Source organism: Mobula birostris, chromosome 9, assembly GCF_030028105.1.
Source record: "Mobula birostris isolate sMobBir1 chromosome 9, sMobBir1.hap1, whole genome shotgun sequence".
Classification (NCBI taxonomy): Eukaryota; Metazoa; Chordata; class Chondrichthyes; order Myliobatiformes; family Myliobatidae; genus Mobula; species Mobula birostris.
The window spans coordinates 87,269,812-87,290,604 of NC_092378.1; the positions used below are offsets into that span (position 1 = coordinate 87,269,812).

Sequence of the window (20,793 nt, forward strand, 5' to 3'; positions counted from 1 at the left end):
TATGTCTTCTCCGTTTATTCTCAGCCTGCAGATAGGATTCTCCTTCTCTTTGAATATCACCATACATTCTGTCTTTTTGCAGTTGATAGATAGACCCATTTTTGCACTTCCTTCAACAACTATATCAATTAAGTTTTGTAGTTCTTCTTCCGTACTTGCAATTAACACAGGGTCATAAGCATATCTGAAATTATTGATGTTTTCACCACCAACTTTGATTCCCAAGATGTCTTTTATTTTTTGTAATATTGTTTCACAGTGCACATTAAACAAATCAGGGGAGAAAACACACCCTTGTCTAACGCCTCTCTTGATTTTCGTAAACTAACTCCCTTCTCCATCTATTCTTACAGCGGCATTTTGTTCCCAGTACAGATTTCTGATTAGGTGGAGGTCTTTCGAATCTAGATCTAGAGTTTCCTGTTTATTTTGAATAACTTACTGTGCTTCACTTTATCAAATGCTTTTGTGTAGTCGATAAAACAAACAAATCTTTTTGCACTTGAATAGCTCGTTCTGATATTATCTCGTGTTTCTTGTACCTTTGCCTTTCACAAAACCACATTGTTCTTTACCTATTTCAGCTTGTATCTTACTTTTAGCTCTTGTCATCAAAATTCTTAGAAGTATCTTAGTGATATGACTCATTAAACTTATGGTCCTATGTAATTCTCATTCTCTTGCTCCAGGTTTCTTAGGAAGAGTGATAGATACTGATTTTTTCATCTCTTCTGGTATTATTCCAGTCTCATAAATGTCATTGATTACATCAGTAAGTTTTTCAATTCCATAATCTTCAAGGGCGATAATTTGTTCTATTACAAATTAATCAGGACCTGCTGCCTTTCCTTTCTTCATCTTAGTTATTGCATTACAAACTTCAGATTTTAAAATACTTAGACCTTCAATGTTCTTCTTAATTTCTGGTTTTTCGCCTCGATCATCTTCAAACAATTCCTGAATATACTCAGTCCATCTGTTCATAATCTTATCTTTTTCCAAATCAAACATCCACCTGAAGAACAGAGGAGTTTTTTACCAGTGATATTCTTGATTTGTTGATGTACCCTTTTTGGATCAGTAATAGGGATTCTTTCTAGTTGCTCACATTCCTGGTTTAACCATTCTTCTTTGGCTTTTCGACATAAGCTTTTAACGTTTTTTTATAGAACATAGAACATACAGCACAGTACAGGCCCTTTGACCCACAATGTTGTGCCGACCCTTAAACCCTGCCTCCCATATAACCCCCCACCTTAAATTCCTCCATATACCTGTCTAGTAGTCTCTTAAATTTCACTAGTGTATCTGCCATATAAGTCACTCCAGAAGTTAGAGGCCAGGCCCTCATCTGCCACCAGACTTTTGAGACAAAGACTGCATAAATTTGAAAGCCAGGAGGGTAAGGATGAGACTACTATTTTGCTTGCATTTTAAAAGACACAGGCATGCCTCTACCAATCATCAGATATCTGTACTACAATTACAAATGAGAAAATCTGCAGATGCTGGAAATCCAAGCAACACACAAAATGCTGGAGAAACTCAGCAGGCCAGGTGGCATCTATGGAAAAGAGTACAGTTGACGTTTTGGGTCAAGAATTTTCAGCAGGACTTTGTGTTTATTATCTGTACTGGTAGCTAGGAGACCCTGCTGACTTTCAGACTTTGGAGAGCTCATTGATGTAAGAAGATCTCTGACTTGGGTTGTGTTAGGAGAAGGATGAAGAGCTATAGGTAGGCACCTGCAGCTTTCCAGATAGTTTCCAGTTTGAGAAGGTTATAAATACTGATAGTTATAAATACTGTCAAGCTTGGACAATCTGTTTCATGGTACAGAGAAACAACTAGGGAAAAACCCTGCAACAACTGCCCCTTATTCTTGTGTCATAATATTAGCAACCCTAATTTTCAGGGTTTAGTAGAGTATCATTGAACATCAAGAATAGGGTGCATAAGCTCTCCTGTTAGATGGTCAGTGCTTTACATGTGCTGTTCCCTGTTATGAAGTTCAGACAATAACATACTTTTTTTTCCTGAGGTTGCAATATTAATGTTTTTGCAAGAATCCCTGATATTATAATGTGGGTGTGGTTCTTGGTGAAGCAACTGAAGATGGTAATACCACCTGTAGGGACATCCAGGAGTTGGGGGAATGTGCGGAGGTGTTGAGAAGATTGCTGTGCATCCACAACCATTTTTATACATATGAAGCCAAATTTAATCAAATATTTCCTTAATGTTAAGACACTCAGTTTTTTTGCTTAAGGCTGCAAAGAAGTCTTGGTGAAACCTGATGTCTACTTGTTAATGACAAGCTGAAAAGCATTCCACATGTCAAAAAAATGCTACTGTTTTAATTGTAACTGCTAGATATCCAGTTCTGGAGTATGTCTTCATCAATATAGTGATGATGTTGTTCTTTTCCATAGATGCTGTCTGGCCTGCTGAGTTTCCCCAGCATTTTGTGTGTGTTGCTTGATGTTGCCTCTGTTGTGTTTGCTGTATCCAGGGTGTTCAGCCATTTCTTGATGTTATATAGAATGAACTAAACTGTCTGAAGACTGGCTTCTTTGATGAGCTAGATCATCGTAGTGTTGCTCTGCGTGTTCTACACTCATCAATACTTTGGTTTGATTGTAAGAGAAGTGAGGTTACGGTTTTGCACTGCTCATACATGTGAAATTATGTGTTGCTAGTTACAAATTAAATCTTTGCAGGCCATAAATGAGGTATCATATGGCTTGAGATCAACAGATTTGATACGTCTTTTCCAGGAGGACACCAGGGAAAAGCCTATGAGCCCAACGTCAATAGAACAAAAACTATTGGAAAAATTTTGAGGGTCAGGATTAGTAATGATTTAGAAAGGTTTATTAGAGATGACCAGCATAGCTTTGTCGAGAACATATCTTGACTGACCAATATGATTGAAGTTTTTGAGAAAGTTTGTTAACAGGAAAACAATGGTGGAGGATTTTTTGTGTGCATGGATCCTGTGGCCAGTGGTGTTCCACAAGAATTGGGACTCTTGCTCATTGTAATTTGTGTGAATGATTTGGATGCAGATGTAAGAGGCACTATCAACAAGTTTATAGAGGACCCTCAGACTGGTGGAGCAACACTAACAAAGTGCTGGAGGAACTCAGCAGATCAGACAGCATCTATGAAGAGAAAAAAACAAATGACATTTCAGTCCGAGACCCTTTATCAGGAATGTCAGCCTGAAATGACCACTGTTTATTTCTTTCCATAGATGCTGCCTGACCTGCTGAGTTCCTCTAGCATTTCAAGTGTGTTGCTCAATATCTCAAATACCTACAGAATCCCTTGTGTCTAAAACTGGTAGAGGAGTTGACAGTGTGGACTTGGCTAAAAGTGATGTTGTGTTCGTGACAGGGGCTGAGGAATGGCAGATTGAAGGTGAGGGATAAGAGATCTAGAGGAGATCTGGAATGGAGACCTTTTTCGCCTAGTAAGTGGAACATACTGTATCTAGAATGTACTGCTTTGAGCGAGTGCTGGAATCAGCGTCCATGACTGTGTCTCTGAGACGTTTCTAGATGAGCATTTAAATCCCCTAGGCACAGAAAACTAGGGGCTAAGTCCTGGAAGCTGGAATTAATATGGATGGACTGGGTGAATGTGGTTGTGAACCTTTGTCTCAGTCAGATCTGTTCTGAATCTCTTTTACTTAGCTTGGTATTGCCACAACATGGAGGGCATCATCATTGTGAAGGCAGGAGGACTGTACAGAGGTTTATCTAATCAATCTTGTTCTTGATCAATGTAATTGCAGCAGATAATTCGTCAGGATGTCAATTATGCTTTTTCCTTTTGTTGCTTCTTTCACTGCTATCCAGTTATTAGAACTTACAAAATGTTTATGCAGAAATAGAAGCTATTAACCTCTAAGCATCGTCACATATTATTCTGAATGTTTTTCTATTGTAGTGTGTTCCTGAGGTTGATCCTGCAATGAACAAACCAGTACCTCAATCCTTGCAGAAAGCCAGTTCCACAAAAAACTTCTTATTGGCACCCAGCACCCTGACTGGCTATTCAGTCCCTCAAAGCCTTTTATCTAGACCTATCACTGCAAATGTTGAGCAGGTATGAAAATCTATATAAATGTTTTTATAGTTAATAATCATCTTACATGGGCTTAACCCACCTTTTACCTGTGGTGATTGCACTTCAAGGAATAAATAATGGAATACTTCGTATCAATTCTTGTTCCTTTTATGGCTAACTACCAGTGTGATTCTGAACCTATCATATCTATCTTAAGATGCCCTGCCAAAAAAATGGATATGAATAGTGTGGTGGAATGGTTGTTTTGCTGAGGAAGTGACCAAACAAAAATATTGATGAAGCTAGAGCAGTGGATGTGCTAAGGCCAATCACAAACAAGAGAAAATCTACGGTTACTGGAAATCTAAGTAACACACACAAAATGGTAGAGGAACTCAGCAGGCCAGGTAGCACCTTTGGAAAAGAGTACAGTTGACTTTTCAGGCAAAGACCCTTCATCAGGACTGGAGAAAAAGAAGTGGAGTGGGAGTTAGAAGATGGGTGGGGGGGGGGGAGGAAGAAACACAAGATGATAGGTGAAACCAGGAGTGGGGGACAGGTGAGGTAAAGAGCTGGGAAATAGATTGGTGAAAGAGATACAGGGCTGGAGAAGGGGGAACCTGATAGAAGAGGACAGAAGGCCATGGAAGAAAGAAAAAAAGGAGGAGCACCAGAGGAAGGTGATGGGCAGGTAAGGAGATAGGGTGAGAGAAAGAAATGAGAGTGGGGAATGGTGAGAGGGGTGGGTTACTGGAAATTTGAGAAATGGATGTTTATGTCATCAGGTTGGAGGAGCAACACATTATATTCTGTCTATGTAGCCTCCAACCTGATGGCATGAACATCAATTTCTCGAACTTCCGATAATTCAGCCCCTCCTTCACTATTCCCCATTCCCATTTCCCCCTCTCACCCTATCTCCTTACCTGATCATCACCTTCCTCTGGTACTCCTCCCCCTTTTCTTTCTTGCATAGCCCTCTGTCCTCTCCTATCAGATTCTCCCTTCTCCAGCCCTGTATCTCTTTCACCAACTTTCCAGTTCGTTACATCACCCTCCCCCACATTCTTATACTGACTCTTCATCTTCTTTTCCAGAACCGCTGAAGGGTCTTGGCCCAAAACGACAACTGTACTCTTTTCCATAAGTGCTGCTTGGTCTGCTGAGTTCCTCCAGCAATTTTTGTGTGTTGCTTATATGTAAAGCGTTTAACAAGGTTCCCCATGGTAGGCTCATTTAAAAAGCCAGGAAGCATGGGATCCGGGGAAACTTGACTGCGTGAATTTGTAATTGGCTTGCCCACAGAAGGCAGAGTGTGGTAGTAGATGAAGCATATTCTGCCTAGAGGTTTGTGACTAGTGATTTCCCACAGGGATCTACTCTGGGACCCCTAATCTTTATCATTTTTATGCATAACTTAGATGAGGAAATGAAAGGGTGGGTTAGTAAATTTGCAGATGACTCAAAGGTTCGTAGTGTTGTGGACAATGTAGAAGGTTGTCATAGGTTACAATAGGACATTGATAAAACGCAAAGCTGGGCTGAACAGTGCAAGATGGAGTCCAATCCAGAGAAGTGTGAAGTGATAAAGTTTGGAAAGTCAATCTCGAAGACAGTACAAGATTAATGACAGGATTCTTAGCAGTATGGAGAAACAGCAGGATTTTGGGGTCCACATCCATAGAGCCCTCAAAGTTGCTTCTCAAGTTGATAGGGTGGTTAAGAAGGTATATGGTTTGTAGGCCTTCATTAGTTGGAGATTGAGTTCAAAAGCCACAGCTTCATAAAACTGGTTAGACCACACTTGGGGTATTGTGTTCGGTTCTGATCACCTCATAGGAAGAACGTGGAAGCTTCAGAGAGAGTGTAAAGGAGATTTACCAGAATGCCGCCTGGATTAGGAGGAAAGGCTGAGTAAGCCAGAGCTTTTCTCTTTAGAGAGAAGGAGGATGAGAGGTGACTTGATAGAGGTGTACAAGATGATAAGAGGCATGGATCAAGTGGATTGCCAGAGACTTTTTCCCAGGGCAAAAATAACTAATACAAAGGAGCATAATTTTAAGGTGATTGGAGGAACATATACGGGGAATGCCAGAGGTAGGTATTTCACACAGACCTTTAAGCCTTAAAATACAGATGTTTTAAGTGCATGGAATGCATCGCCAGAGGTGGTGATATAGGCAGATATATTAGCAACATTGAAGAGACCCTTAGATAAGCACAAGGATAAAAGAAAAATGGAGGCTGTATGGGATGGAAGGGTTAGATTGATGTTGAAATAGGTTGAATGGTCAGCAGAACATCATGGGCTGAAGAGACTGTTCTATGTTCTGTATTCTCATGTGTTTTCAATTTGAGGGTGAGTCTATTTCTGCATAGCAGTGTTTGCTGCATTGAGCTAATCTAAGAGGTTTAAATTGAATTTATGTATGGCAGCTTGCCAGGTTACGCAGTGAGTTGGATGTTGTCCGTGGAAATACAAAAGTAATGTCTGAGATGTTGACTGAAACAGTCCCTGGGGAGGAAAATCAATCGGACTTGGAGCTGCTTCAGGTGAGATTACTAAAATTTTGTTAGTTGCATTTACATCACTGTATGGCACAATGTATGGTCTTTTTCCTTAAAGTTTACAACCATTTTTATTCATCTCCAGGCCAAATTGTCTAAACTAGGGGTTCCCAACCTGGGGTCTACTGACCCCTTGGTTAATGTTGGGTTCCATGGCATAAAAAGGGTTGGGAACCCCAAGTACTTCTAACTTTTAAGAATGTTTCAGTTTCTAAGTTTTCAAGTTCAGACATAATCTCAATTGTTTGAAACTTATTAGGAGTACTAGCTAACTTTTCACCACAACTGATCTTGTGATTGAACATGTGATTGAGGTTATTTGAGCGGATTAGCATTTTTCTCTGTAACCAGATGAAATTATCTGGGTTGCCGTGGAGGACAAGGGAAGAGGTTATTGGTTCTGCCTGAGATTTTTAGAACTTTGGTCAAAAGTGAAGTACCAGATAACTGGAGGATGGTAAATGTGCTCCCGTTTATCAAGAAGGGCAATGGGGTAAAGTCTAATAATTACAGACCTGTGAGCCTCACATTAGTAATAGGGGAGATATTGGAAAGAAAATATAAAACATTGGTCAGACCTCTGCTGGAATACTACATGCAATTCTGGTCACCACACCATAGAAAGGATGTGATAGTGCTGGGGAAGGTGCACATGAAATACACCAGGATGTTGTTTGGGAGCATCTTAAACATGAGTAAAGACTAGGGAGGCTAGGTTTGTTTTCCCTGGAAAAGAGGAGGTTAAGAGGGGATATAATTGATAGATGCAAGTTATGAGAGGCGTAGGTATTTTAGAATGTGATAACCTTTCTTCCTTATCAGAGCTGAATAAAACAACAAAATAGAGATTTAGGTTAAGAGGTAAGCGATTCGCAGGGGACCTGAAGTAGAACTTTTGCACAAAGAGAGTGGTGAGAACCCAGAATGAATTGCTAGAGTGATGGAAGCCAAGACACTAGGACATTTAAGAGGTGTCTAGATAAGCACTTGATTCACCTAGGCATGGAAGATTATGGACCATATACTGGAAAATGTGATTAATATGGCGAAGTACCCACTTGTTAGCATGGACATGGTGGGCTGAGTGGCCTGCTTCCCTCTCTTTGAGTCTGTGACAACCTGGATACAGTCCCTATAAGAAGTAAATAGTCCTCTAAAATGTTGTACTTGAATCAACGTTTATACTTGTGCTCACTTTAAAATTAGTACCATCTACGCAGAGTTCATACCCTTGATTTTTACCTGTATAATTTACTTTAATCCTTTTCAAATCGTTATCCAGCCTTCTACGTGGTCCCATAGTGTTGCGTCCAGGCAGTCTTGACCTCTAGCCCCGTTGTGCAAAGATACACTGTAATTCACCACAGGTCAACTGTTGAATTGACAAGTTAACTGAAAAGTCAAAACATGATTCACATGAGAAATAAAAAATGATTCGTACAACCTGAAGGGATGTTTTGGTACTTGGTCATTATCTGGGCTACAACTGTTTGCTGTAATACTGAAAAGGGAAAAGCAAAACCTCTTTTCAAACCCTCCTCCTCCCCCCATCCCTATTGATGATCTTCATTTAGTAAAATACTGTTTGAAATAGAAAGATGTTTTACTGTATTTCAAGTAGCAATGAAATATTAAACATATTTTTGCTCTTTGAACAAGGAACTAAATCGTACCTGCAGAGCGATGCAACAAAGAATCGTTGAACTTCTGTCCAATGTAACCAATGAAGAGATCACCAAGGAACTTTTGCATGTCAATGATGATCTTAATAATGTTTTCCTTCGATATGAAAGGTGAATGAGTAGTTTTGTACAAAAGAATTTTCTTATTTGTAAGAAGGTGAGCATGATGTCAAAATATCAAAATTTGCATATCTTCATCGTGGTTCTTGAACACTACTAACTGATTCTGTCATGTGGTTTGTAACTACAGACATTAGAATTGCTGAGCTTTCTGAATTTAAGACTGATTTACAAGAGAAGCAGCAGCTATGGGTTTACTCAATCTGGAGCAGAGAGGGATAAGTAGAGACTTAGGATTTTAAACTTGTAGAACAGGAAAATATTACTTCCCTTGATTGGTTATCTATGATCAGGAATTATTAATGCAAAATAATGTAATCAGAGATGATCAGAAATTCCATGATAGATCAAGCTGAAATACGAGATAGAAACACAAGAGAAATGCAGAAACTGGAATTTGGAACTAAAAACAAGCTGCTGATTGCAGGTCCTGACGCAGAGTCTTGACCTAAAACATCATTTATCCCTCTGCCTCCACAGGTGCTGGCTGATCTGCTGAGTTCCTCCAAAACTATTGATTTTTGCTTTAAATAAGAAATGTTCAATATATCCCAGAATATTGAAAGAAGTAAGTGAGAACATTGCTGAGGCTTTGACAAAGGATCTTTGTGAACTTACAAGCAACAGGCAAGGTTCTGGTGGACTGGAGAGTAGCAAACATTGCACCTTTGCTCAAGAAGAGAAATTGGAATAATCCAGGTAGCTATAGGCCAGTGAACCTCAGGTCAGTGGTAGGGAAGCTATTGGAGAAAATTCTTAGAGGAAGGATTTATGTGCATTTGGAAAACCATGGCCTTGGTGGGGGACAGTCAGCATGGATTTATGTGGGACAAGTCATGTCCTACTAACTTGATTAAGTTTTTCAGTGAGGTGACAACATCCTCATGGATGTTGCACATATGGATTTTTGTAAGATGTTTCATAAGGTCTGTCATGATAGGTTGATTCAGAAGATAAAGATCCATGGCATCCAAGGTAAATTGCAAGTTTGGATTCGTGATGGATTACCCATAGAAGACAGAGAGTAGAGGTGGAAGGCTGTAATTCAGATTGGAGTTATGTAACTGGTGGTTTTCTTCAAGGATTGGTGCTGTTGTTATATGTCAGTGATTTGAATGAAAATGTACAGTACTGAGCATATGGCTTGGACACATATATAGCTAAGGGGTGCCTAAGACTTTTGCACAGTACTCTATATTGGTTAAAATAGGAAGATAGTTGGGAAACAAATAAGAGTACTTAGGTTTGTATTAGCGTACAGAGAAGAAGTCATCACCCTAACACAGTGGTGTCAAGAAAAAATCTCTCCCTCAATGTTGCAGAAACAAAGGAGCAGGAGGAATGGAGACAGGCTAACCCCCATTGATATCAATGGATCTGGGGTTGAGAGGGTGAACAGCTTTAAGTTCCTCGGCATACACATCACCAAGGATCTCACGTTGTCTGTACATACCAGCTGTGTGGTGAAAAAGGCACAGCAGCACTTCTTTCACCTCAGACAGTTGAAGAAGTTTGGTATAAGCCCTCAAATCCTAAGAACTTTCTACAGAGGCACAATTGAGAGCATCCTGACTGGCTGCATCACTGCCTGGTATGGGAACTGTACTTCCCTCAATTGCAGGACTCTGCAGAAAGTGGTGCGGACAGCCCAGTGCATCTGTAGATGTGAACTTACCACTATTCAGGACATTTACAAAGACGGGTGTGTAAAAAGGGCCCGAAGGATCATTGGGGACCCAAGTTACCCCAGCCACAAACTGTTTGAGTTCCTACCAGCCAGGAAACGGTACCGCAGCATAAAAGTCAGGACCAACAGATTCCAGGACAGCTTCTTCCACCAGGACATCAAACTGATTAATTCATGCTGATGCAATTGTATTTCTATGTTATATTGACTGTCCTGCTGTACATACTATTTATTGTAAGTTACTATAAATTCCACATTGCTCATTTAGACGGAGACATAATGTAAATATTTTTGCTCCTCCTGTATATGAAGGAAGCAAGTAATAAAGTCAATTCAATTCAATTGTGTTATTTTGGAATTAGAAAGATATAATAAATAATACTGTGCAAAAGTCTTAATGCATCCTAGCTATATACAAGACTTTGCACAGTACTGTAGATGGGTGGATTAAGAAGTTTGCGGGTGACAGTAAGAATGATGGAGTTCTGGAGAATGTAAACGACAAATCAACGAATGCAGGGATATAGATCAGTTGCAGAAATGTGCAGCGAAATGGCAGGTGGAATTTAATCTGGGCAATTGTGAGGTGTGGCACTTAGGATGGTCAAAGAAAGGAGAAGGTATACAGTTTATGGTCTGTCCCAAACAGCACTGAAGTCCAGAGGTATCTTGGAGTCTACTGAAAGTGGCTATGTAAGTGGATAAAGTGGTAAAGAAGGCATTTGTCATGGTTTTGCTCAGTGGTTGACTATAAGAAATTCATGCTCAGGTGCCTAAAAATTTAGCCAGACCACAATTGGAGAATAGTGTGCAGTTCTGGTCACTCCATTACAAGGTGGGTGTGGAGACTGTGGAAAGAGTGTTGAGCTGAGTTATCAGGATGTTGCCTGGCTTAGAGGATATGTACTATAAGGAAAAGTTGGACAAACTTGAGTTGATTTTCATAGGAATCATGCCGGAGGGGGGACCTGGAAGAGGTTTTTAAATTGAGAAGCATAGTAGACAGAATCATTTCCCTTAAGGTAGAAACGTCAAACACCAGAGAATATGCTTTTAAAGTTAGGGGAAGTTTTAAAGTTGAATGAGGGGGAACTTTTTACACAGAGTGGTGGGTATGTGGGCAATACACACCAAATGCTAAAGGAACTCAACACTATGGAGAGAAATAAAGAGTCAACATTTTGAGTGGAGATCCTTTATCAGGACTGGAAAGAAAGGGGGCAGAGGCCAGAATAACAAGGTTAGGTGTGATGGAGAAGTACATACTGACAGATGATAAGTGGAACCAATGAGGGGGACATTGGGTGGGTGGAGGAGGGGGGATGATGTGTGAAGCTGGGAGGTGATAGGTGGAAGAAGTAAAGGACTGCAGAAGAAAGAATCTGATAAAGGGAAGGAGGTGGGGATCCTGGAGGAGGTGATGGACAGATCATAAGGTCAGGAGAGCAGAAGACGGGGAGGGGGTGTGTTGGGGATGTCATTGGAAATGGAGAACAACGTTGGATATAGAAGCTTGTGAGGTGATAGGAGAGGATAAAAAAACCTTATTTCTGTTAAGTTGAGGGGTGATGGGGTGAAGCATACTTACAGGAAATGAAGGAGATATGGGTGAGGGCAACATCAATAGTGGTGGAAGGGAAATACATTTTCTGACAATTGAATATTCTGGCATCATTTGAACAGACCTGGAGATCTTTTATTCAACATTTTCATTTAATGTAACTTCTTTTTTTCTCTTTGACCATATTCACATTCCCGTCTTGGTTTTTAACTGTTATTAATGGAGGTCGGGTTTGAGGACGTGATTGTTTAAGTTGTTTAACTCTACTTGGTACCTAGCTAGCTTTGCTTTGCTTTTTAGGTTAGTTGCACGGTGGGATTTTTTTTGGGGGGGGGGGGGGTTTCTTCTCTTTATTGATATATATGGAAAATTAGTATACTACTATATTACCTCGTTATTTCATAACTAAACTGCACTGTTTGTATTGTTTTTTATGTATTAATATCTCTTGTAAATTTATATCGCAACAGTGTATTAGTTTCTATATGTTTTACCTTTTGTGTACTAATTCAATAAAAAGATTTAAAAAGAAAGAAAGAATATTCTGGCATGGAAAGCTCCAACCTGAGAACAGATGTAGCAGAGGAAATAAGAGAAGGGAAAGGCAGGGTGGGAGAAGGTATGGTCAAAATAAATGTGAGAATCAGCGGGCTTATAAAAGATGTTGATAGATAGTATGTCTCTGGAGATGGAGACTGAGAAGTCAAGAAAGGGGAGAGAGATGTCAGAGATGGACCAAGTAAATTTGAGGACAGAATGGAAGTCAGAAGCAAAGTTGATGAAATTGACAAGCTCATCATAGGTGCAGGAAGCAGCATTCATGTCATGGAGAAAGAGTTGGGGATCATTACCAGCATAATTTTGGAACATGGACTATTCCACATTGCCAGTAAAAAGGCAGATGTAGTTGGGGCCTGTGTGAGTGTCCATGGCTACATGTTTGGTTCTTAGTACATGGGAGGAACTGAAGAAGAAATTGATGAGGCCAAGTAGAAGTTCCACAGATGAAGAGGGGGGAACTGGTCAGGTCTGTTGTCCAGAAAAAAGTAGAGAGCCTGAAGGCTTTCCTAATAGGGCTGAAAATATGTAGAGACTGGACATCCATAATTTTAGGCATTCAGGGCAAGGGAATGAAAAGTTGTTGAAGTGGTAGAGAGCATGTGAAATGTGGATGTAGATGGGATGGGACTGAACCAGGGAGGACAAAATGGAGTCAAGATATGTGGACACAAGTTCAGTGGGGCAGGAAAAGGCATAGATGTTACACCATGACAAAATATTTTCCAATTTATTTGCAGAACAGTGACATGTAGAAATGTGAATTTGCTGTTGGTGCCTATTTAAATGTTTACCTTATTTCTCTACTCCAACAAAGAGATTCAATTTGTTCTTATTTCTAGGTGTATTTATTGTTAATATGTCACCGAAGAACCATAATTAGTTGCTTATCATTTGCACAGATATTTCTGAAAATCATTGTGTTACTGTTGCATGAAGAGAGAAGATGCAGGTGTGCCTACTTAATTCTATCTCTTAAGAGTACGGACGTGCACAATTTACTTGATGTTAGAGAAAAGTTCCGAAAGAAGATTTCCACGAAATTGAAGTTGGATATTTCTCCCAATGATATAGAGGGAAGAACAGTGGTAAATGGAATGCGCTGTTATAATACTTACTTAGACCAAATCTATAAATGATGCTCCAGATCTAGGTAGAAGCCAGCTGCAGGCTTTGTTGTTGTTTTCTTTTTAATGGGGAGATATATTCATAACAGAATTCAGGACAGTCTGGTAAAGCTCCTGGATTGGATGGTTTTTCTGTAGGATTTTATAAAAAAATTGAAAAATTGCTTTCTCCATATATGTTGGAAACGCTTAAAGATTCCTTTTTGTTCAGAGAGTTACCTCCCACATTTTATGAAGCTTCTATTTCTTTAGTTCTTAAGAAAGATGAAGACCCTACTGACTGCGCTTCATATATAGACCTATTTCATTATTAAATGTGGATGCTAAAATTCTTTCAAAAATAATGGCTAATCGACTGGAGGATATTCTAGTTAAAATTAATTCTCAGGACCAAACAGGTTTTATAAAAGTCCGTTATTCCCTCTCTAATACTCGGAGACTGTTAAATGTTATATACTCAAACAACAGGAATTCTGCAGATGCTGGAAATTCAAGCAACACACATCAAAGTTGCTGGTGAACGCAGCAGGCCAGGCAGCATCTCTAGGAAGAGGTGCAGTCGACGTTTCAGGCCGAGATCCTTCGTATAACCCTAAATGTTATATACTCATCCCTTTCTAAGACTCCCCAATGTGTTGTTTCTCTTGATGCTGAAAAGGCATTTGATAGGGTTGAATGGAATTACTTATTTAACGTTTTAGAGAAATTCAACTTTGGTACTAATTTTAATAAGTGGATTAGAATGATATATAAAAGCCCTATTGCTACTGTTATTACTAATAATTGCAGATCTTTTTTTCGACTTTCGCGGGGTACGAGACAAGGATGTCCATTAAGTCCTGTTATTTAATTTGGTGTTGGAACCTTTGGCTATTGCACTTCTTGAAGCTCAAAGAATATTCAAAGAATTTCCATAAATGGGACTATTCATAAGATCTCCCTTTATGCTGATGATCTCTTAGTTTATGTTTCGAATCCTGAAGAATCCATTCCTAGTTTATTGAAATTATTAAATGAATTTGGAAAGTTTTTGGGATATAAACTAAACCTTTAAAAAGTGAACACAAAATAATCTGCTGATGCTGGGGCCATAGCAACATTCACAACATGCTGGAGGAACTCAGCAGGTCGGGCAGCATCAGTGGAAAAGATCGGTCGACGTTTCAGGCCGGAACCCTTCGTCAGGACTGTAGGGGGAAGGGGCAGAGGCCCTATAAAGAAGGTGGGGGGAGGGTGAGAAGGAGAAGGCTGGTAGGTTCCAGGAGAAGAACCAGTAAGGGGAAAGATAAAAGGGTGGGGGAAGGGAGGCAGGGAGGTGATAGGCAGGAAAGGTGAAGAAAGAATAGGGGAAAACACAATGGGTAGTAGAAGGAGGCGGAACCAAGAGGGAGGTGGTAGGCAGCTGGGGGAGGGGGCAGAGTGACATAGGGAGAGGGGGAGGGAATTACCGGAAGTTGGAGAATTCTAGGTTCGTACCAAGGGGCTGGAGACTACCTAGACGGCATATGCGGTGTTGCTCCTCCAACCTGAGTTTAGCCTCATCATGGCAGTAGAGGAGGCCATGTATGTGAATTATATATATAATTATTTATAAAAGTGAATTATTTCCTCTAAATGATTCTGCTTCTATATATGATGACATTCCTTTTAAAGTTACGGATTCTTTTAAATATTTAGGTATTATCATCACTAAAAATTATGGAGACCTTTATAGAACTAATTTAGTTCCTTTAGTGATTTTATGAAGCAATTATTTTGTAGATGGAATCCACTTACACTTTCGTTAGCTGGTCGAATTCATGCAGTTAAAATGATGATTTTACCAAAATTTTTATATGTATTTCAAAATACTTTTTTTTAAACTAAGAAGTTTTTTGATCAGGTTGATTCTATTATTTCATCTTCTGTTTGGAATAGTAACAGAGGATTGGTTGCGAATTTGAAGTTGGTTAACTCTTCTTCGATTTGTGCCAGTCACTCTTTAATTCAATTTAAAATTGTACATCGTTACTATTTGACAAAGGAGAGACTGTCTAAAATATTTCCTAATGTTGATAGTCAGTGTGATAGATGTAAAACTGAGACAGCTACATTGACACATATGTTTTGGTCGTGTTTTGTATTGAAACAGTATTGGAAATCTATTTTCTCTACAATTTCTAAAGCTTTAAAAGTTAATTTACAACCTAATAAATTGACAGTTTTATTCAGTATAATCCTTCAATATATTCATGGTATTTCTATATCAGATCAACATGTAATTGTATTTGTCACATTATTGGCCAGAAGGGCTATTTTATTGAAATGGAAAGATGCCTCTGCTCCCACCTTGATACAATGGTTCTCTCAGGTGATGTTATCTCTTAATTTGGAGCAAATCAGAAGTTGAACTTTTGATCCTTGATTTGACTTTGAGAAAAGGTGGGGTTCTTTTGCCCACAACTATCATTTGATTTGAGTTCATTAAGATGGTCCCCTTCTGATTCTTGTTTAAATGGATTTGAGTTGGCGGATTGATGTTTTTCTTTTATGGAAGCTTGTATGGCGTATAGCTCCGGGGTTGTGCTCCCAATGGGTTTTTTTGGGGGTTTTTTTCTGTTAATAGGGTGTTTATGGTTTTAGTTATTAGGAGTTCTTTTTCTCTTCTTTCTTTTTCCAAAAAAAAAGTTTTAACATTTTATTTTTTCTTATTATTATTGATATATTGTTTAGCTTTGTTAATCAGTTATTTGATAATTTAATTCTTATTGTACATATTGAAATGTTGACTTGATTCCTTTAATGTATTTTTGTTGATTTTCAATAATAATTAATAAAAAAGATTTTAAAATGAAATTGAAGTTGGATGTTTCTCCCAATGATATAGAGGGAAGAACAGTGGTAAATGGAATGCACTGTTATAATACTTACTTAGACCAAATCTATAAATGATGCTCCAGATCTAGGTAGAAGCCAGCTGCAGGCTTTGTTGTTGTTTTCTTTTTAATGGGGAGATATTCATAACAGAATTCAGGACAGAACAATGGAGGAAATGTGGTGGGAGATGATCAGAATCAGATTCAATATATATACAACATTATGTGTGTGTATATATATAAAATGAAATAAATAGTGCTAAGGAGGGAAAAATACTGAACTATGTGTTCATGGGTTCATTATTCATTCAGAAATTTGATAGCGAAGGAGAAAAGCTATTCCTGAACCATTGAGTGTGGGTCTTCAAGCTCCTGTATCTCTTCCTTTGTGGTAACAATGAGAAGAAAACATGTCCTGGGTGATGGGGGTCCTTAATGATAGATACTGTCTTTTTGAAGGCATCCTCAGTACTGGGGAGGCTAGTGCCCCAGATGGAGCTAGCTGAGTTTACAATTTTCTACATCTTTTTCCGATCCTTTGCAGTGGCCCCTCCATAATAGATAGTGATGCAACCAGTTAGAATCCTCTCCATGTAAAATTCAGGAACAGCTTCTTCCCCTCTGCCATCCGGTTCTTAAATGGACATGGAACCCTTGGACACTAGCTCACTTTTTTTTGATATACAGTATTTCTAGTTTTTTTTTGCACTTTTTAAAATTTATTCAATATACATATACTGTAATTAATTTACCTGATTATTTTTTTTTTAATTTAATTTATTATTTTTTTCTCTTCTAGATTACGTATTGCATTGAACTGCTGCTGCTAAGTTAACAAATTTCATATCACATGCCAGTGATAATAAACCTGATTCTGATTCTGAAATTTGCGAGTGTCTTTGGTGACATCCCGATTCTCTTCAAACTCCTAATGAAATATAGCCACTGTTATGCCTTCCTTGTAATTGCATTAATATATTAGGCCCAGAATAGATCCTCAGAGATGTTGATTCCCATCTGCTCACCCTTTCCACTTCTGATCCCTCGATGAGGTCTGGTGTGTATTCTTTCAATTTCACCTTCATAATGTCCACAATCAATTCTTTGATCTTACTGACGTTGCAAAGTTGTTGCTGTGATACCACTCAAACAGCTGATGTATCTCACTCCTGTACACCTCCTCAACACCATCTAAAATTCTGTCAGCTATAGTTGTGTCATTGGCAATTATAGGTGGCTGTGCCTAGCCACACAATTTTGGATGTAGAGAGAGTAGAGCAGTTGGCTAAGCACGCATTATTGAGATGCGCCAGCCTTTGAAGATAACATAAACTTTTTGTAATTTTTGTTTTCTGTGCAGATTTGAGCGATGCAGGACGGGATGTGTAAGTCCAAATACAGAAGACAGTGTAAGTGCTCACTATGCAAATTAATGAAATTTAATTGTTCTGAGAAAATAATTGCAAACACTTTCATGGGCTGAGAAATTCTAACAAGTTCATACATTCTCTTTCCTTCCTATTTACTCAGGTCTTGAATGAGGTTACAGATACAGATAATCTAATAGACTTGGGTCCAGGGTCCCCTGCAGTTGTCAGCCCAATGGTTGGTAACATGGCTGCACCTAGTCTGTCTTCACAGCTTGCTGGTCTAGGTAAATAAACTATTTTGTTTTATATTTTTAGTCAGATTATCTAAACCAACCAAAATTTGACCAGATTTGCTAATTCTTATTTAGAGTCTCAGTATTAAAAGTATTGAAATCTTAACTAACCAAGTGGAAAGAATTTGACTCTGGGAAGTACAGATTGTGTCATTATTGGTGACTGCAGATAAAGTAAACTCAAACCAATTTACATCGGTGGTGCGCAAATGGAACAGGTCAAAAGCTTTAAGTTCCTCGGGGTCAAAATCACAAATGACCTAACTTGGTCCAACCAAGCAGAGTCCACTGTCAAGGAGGCCCACCAGTGCCTTTACTTCCTGAGAAGACTAAAGAAATTTGGGCTGTCCCCTAAAACCCTCACTAATTTTTATAGATGCACCGTAAAAAGCATTCTTCTAGGGTGCATCACAACCTGGTATGGAAGTTGTCCTGTCCAAGACCGAAAGAAGCTTCAGGAGATCGTGAACACGGCGCAGCACATCACACAAACCAATCTTCCGTCCTTGGACTCACTTTACACCGCACGCTGTCGGAGCAGTGCTGCCAGGATAATCAAGGACATGACCCACCCAGCCAACACACTTTTCGTCCCTTTTCCCTCCGGGAGAAGGCTCAGAATCTTGAAGACTCGTACGGCCAGATTTGGGAACAGCTTCTTTCCAACTGTGATAAGACTGCTGAATGGATCCTGACCGGGATCTGGGCCGTACCCTCCAAATATCCGGACCTGCCTCTCGGTTTTTTGCACTACCTTACTTTCCATGTTTCTATTTTCTATTTATGATTTATAATTTAAATTTTTAATATTTACTAATTTTACTATTTTTAATATTTAATATTTGTAATCCAGAGCACGGCAAGCGCAGAATCAAATATCGCTGTGATGATTGTATGTTCTAGTATCAATTGTTTGGCGACAATAAAGTATAAAGTAAACTGGGCTACTGTTCATTTTGGCTGAGTTCGGGAGCATAGTTTTTCACTATGATATGTGGTTTACATTTAGAAACATAGAACCTACAGCATGATTAGGTCCTTCGGCCCACAAAGCTGTGCTGAACATGTCCTTAGAAATTACCTAGGAATACCCATAGCCCTCTATTTTTCTGAGCTCCATACACCTGTCCAGGAGTCTCTTAAAAGAGCCTATCGTATCTACCTCCACCACCGTCGCCAGCAGCCCATTCCGCACACTCACCACTCTCTGCATAAAAAACTTACCCCTGATATCTCCTCTGTACCTACTTCCAAGCACCTTAAAACTGTGCCCTCTCGTGCTAGCCATTTCAGCCCTGGGAAAAAATTTCTGACTATCCACACGATCAATGCCTCTCATCATCTTGTACAGCTCTATCAGGTCACCTCTCATCCTCCGTCAATTATTAATAATTGCAACACATCTTCAACAAAGTGTAATATACAAAGTAGACCTTACTTATCTGAGTTAATAGATCTCCACAGTCCTGTAAAATGAGGTATTTTTGTTTCTGTAATATTTGAGTCCTGAAGATATTGGCAACTATTCCTTATTATATTTTTTTATGCTTTCAAATTAAATACTATAGATAAGACAAAGATGCATCTTTTCTCAAATTCTTTGATGACAGAGTACATGTGTTCTGAGCAACTCACATAAAAGTTGCTGGTGAACGCAGCAGGCCAGGCAGCATCTCTAGGAAGGGGTACAGTTGCTGTTTCGGGCTGAGACCCTTCGTCAGGACTAACTGAAAGAAGAGCTAGTAAGAGATTTGAAAGTGGGAGGGGGAGGGGAGATCCAAAATGATAGGAGAAGACAGGAGGGGGAGGGATGGAGCCAAGAGCTGGAAAGTTGATTGGCAAAAGGGATATGAGAGGATCATGGGACAGGAGGCCTAGGGAGAAAGAAAAGGGGGAGGGGGGAAGCCCAGAGGATGGGCAAGGGGGAAAGTGAGAAGGACAGAGGGAGAAAAAGGAGAGAGAAAAGAAGAATGTGTATATATAAATAAATAAATAACGGATGGGGTATGAAGGGGAGGTGGGGCATTAGCAGAAGTTTGAGAAGTCAATGTTCGTGCCATCAGGTTGCAGGCTACCCAGACGGAATATAAGGTGTTGTTCCTCCAACCTGAGTGCGGCTTCATTTTTACAGCAGAGGAGGCCGTGGATAGACATATCAGAATGGGAATGGGATGTGGAATTAAAATGTATGGCCACTGGGAGATCCTGCTTTCTCTGGCGGACAGAGCGTAGGTGTTCAGCAGAATGATCTCCCAGTCTGCGTCAGGTCTCGCCAATATATAGAAGACCGCATCAGGAGCACCGGACGCAGTATATCACCCCAGCCGACTCACAGGTGAAGTGTCACCTCAGCTGGAAGGACTGTCTGGGGCCCCGAATGGTAGTGAGGGAGGAAGTGTAAGGGCATGTGTAGCACTTGTTCGATGATTTTAAGTTCCCCGGCCCCCACCGCTTTATTTTCACCATGGATGTCCAGTCCCTATATACGTCCATCCCCCATCAGGAAGGTCTCAAAGCTGTCCGCTTCTTTTTGGATTCCAGACCTAACCAGTTCCCCTCTACCACCACTCTGCTCCGTCTAGCGGAATTAGTCTTTACTCTTAATAATTTCTCCTTTGGCTCTTCCCACTTCCTCCAAACTAAAGGTGTAGCCATGGGCACCCGTATGGGTCCCAGCTATGCCTGCCTTTTTGTTGGCTTTGTGGAACAATCTATGTTCTAAGCCTATTCTGGTATCTATCCCCCACTTTTCCTTCGCTACATCGATGACTGCATTGGCGCTGCTTCCTGCACGCATGCAGAACTCGTTGACTTCATTAACTTTGCCTCCAACTTTCACCCTGCCCTCAAGTTTACCTGGTCCATTTCCGACACCTCCCCCCCCTTTCTAGATCTTTC

The 20,793-nt window shown here is 39.8% G+C and overlaps 1 protein-coding gene across 7 annotated transcripts in view; it reads left to right on the plus strand.

Moving 5' to 3' along the window:
• LOC140202867 (TOM1-like protein 2) overlaps positions 1 to 20,793 on the plus strand; it is a 180,699-nt gene that overhangs the window by 97,660 nt on the left and 62,246 nt on the right. For all 7 annotated transcript variants that reach the window (XM_072268363.1, XM_072268364.1, XM_072268367.1 and 4 more), the window contains 5 exons: positions 3,955 to 4,113; positions 6,511 to 6,627; positions 8,302 to 8,435; positions 17,593 to 17,641; positions 17,763 to 17,886. In XM_072268363.1, coding sequence (XP_072124464.1) covers positions 3,955 to 4,113; positions 6,511 to 6,627; positions 8,302 to 8,435; positions 17,593 to 17,641; positions 17,763 to 17,886 — 583 coding nt within the window. The remainder of the gene's footprint in view (positions 1 to 3,954; positions 4,114 to 6,510; positions 6,628 to 8,301; positions 8,436 to 17,592; positions 17,642 to 17,762; positions 17,887 to 20,793) is intronic.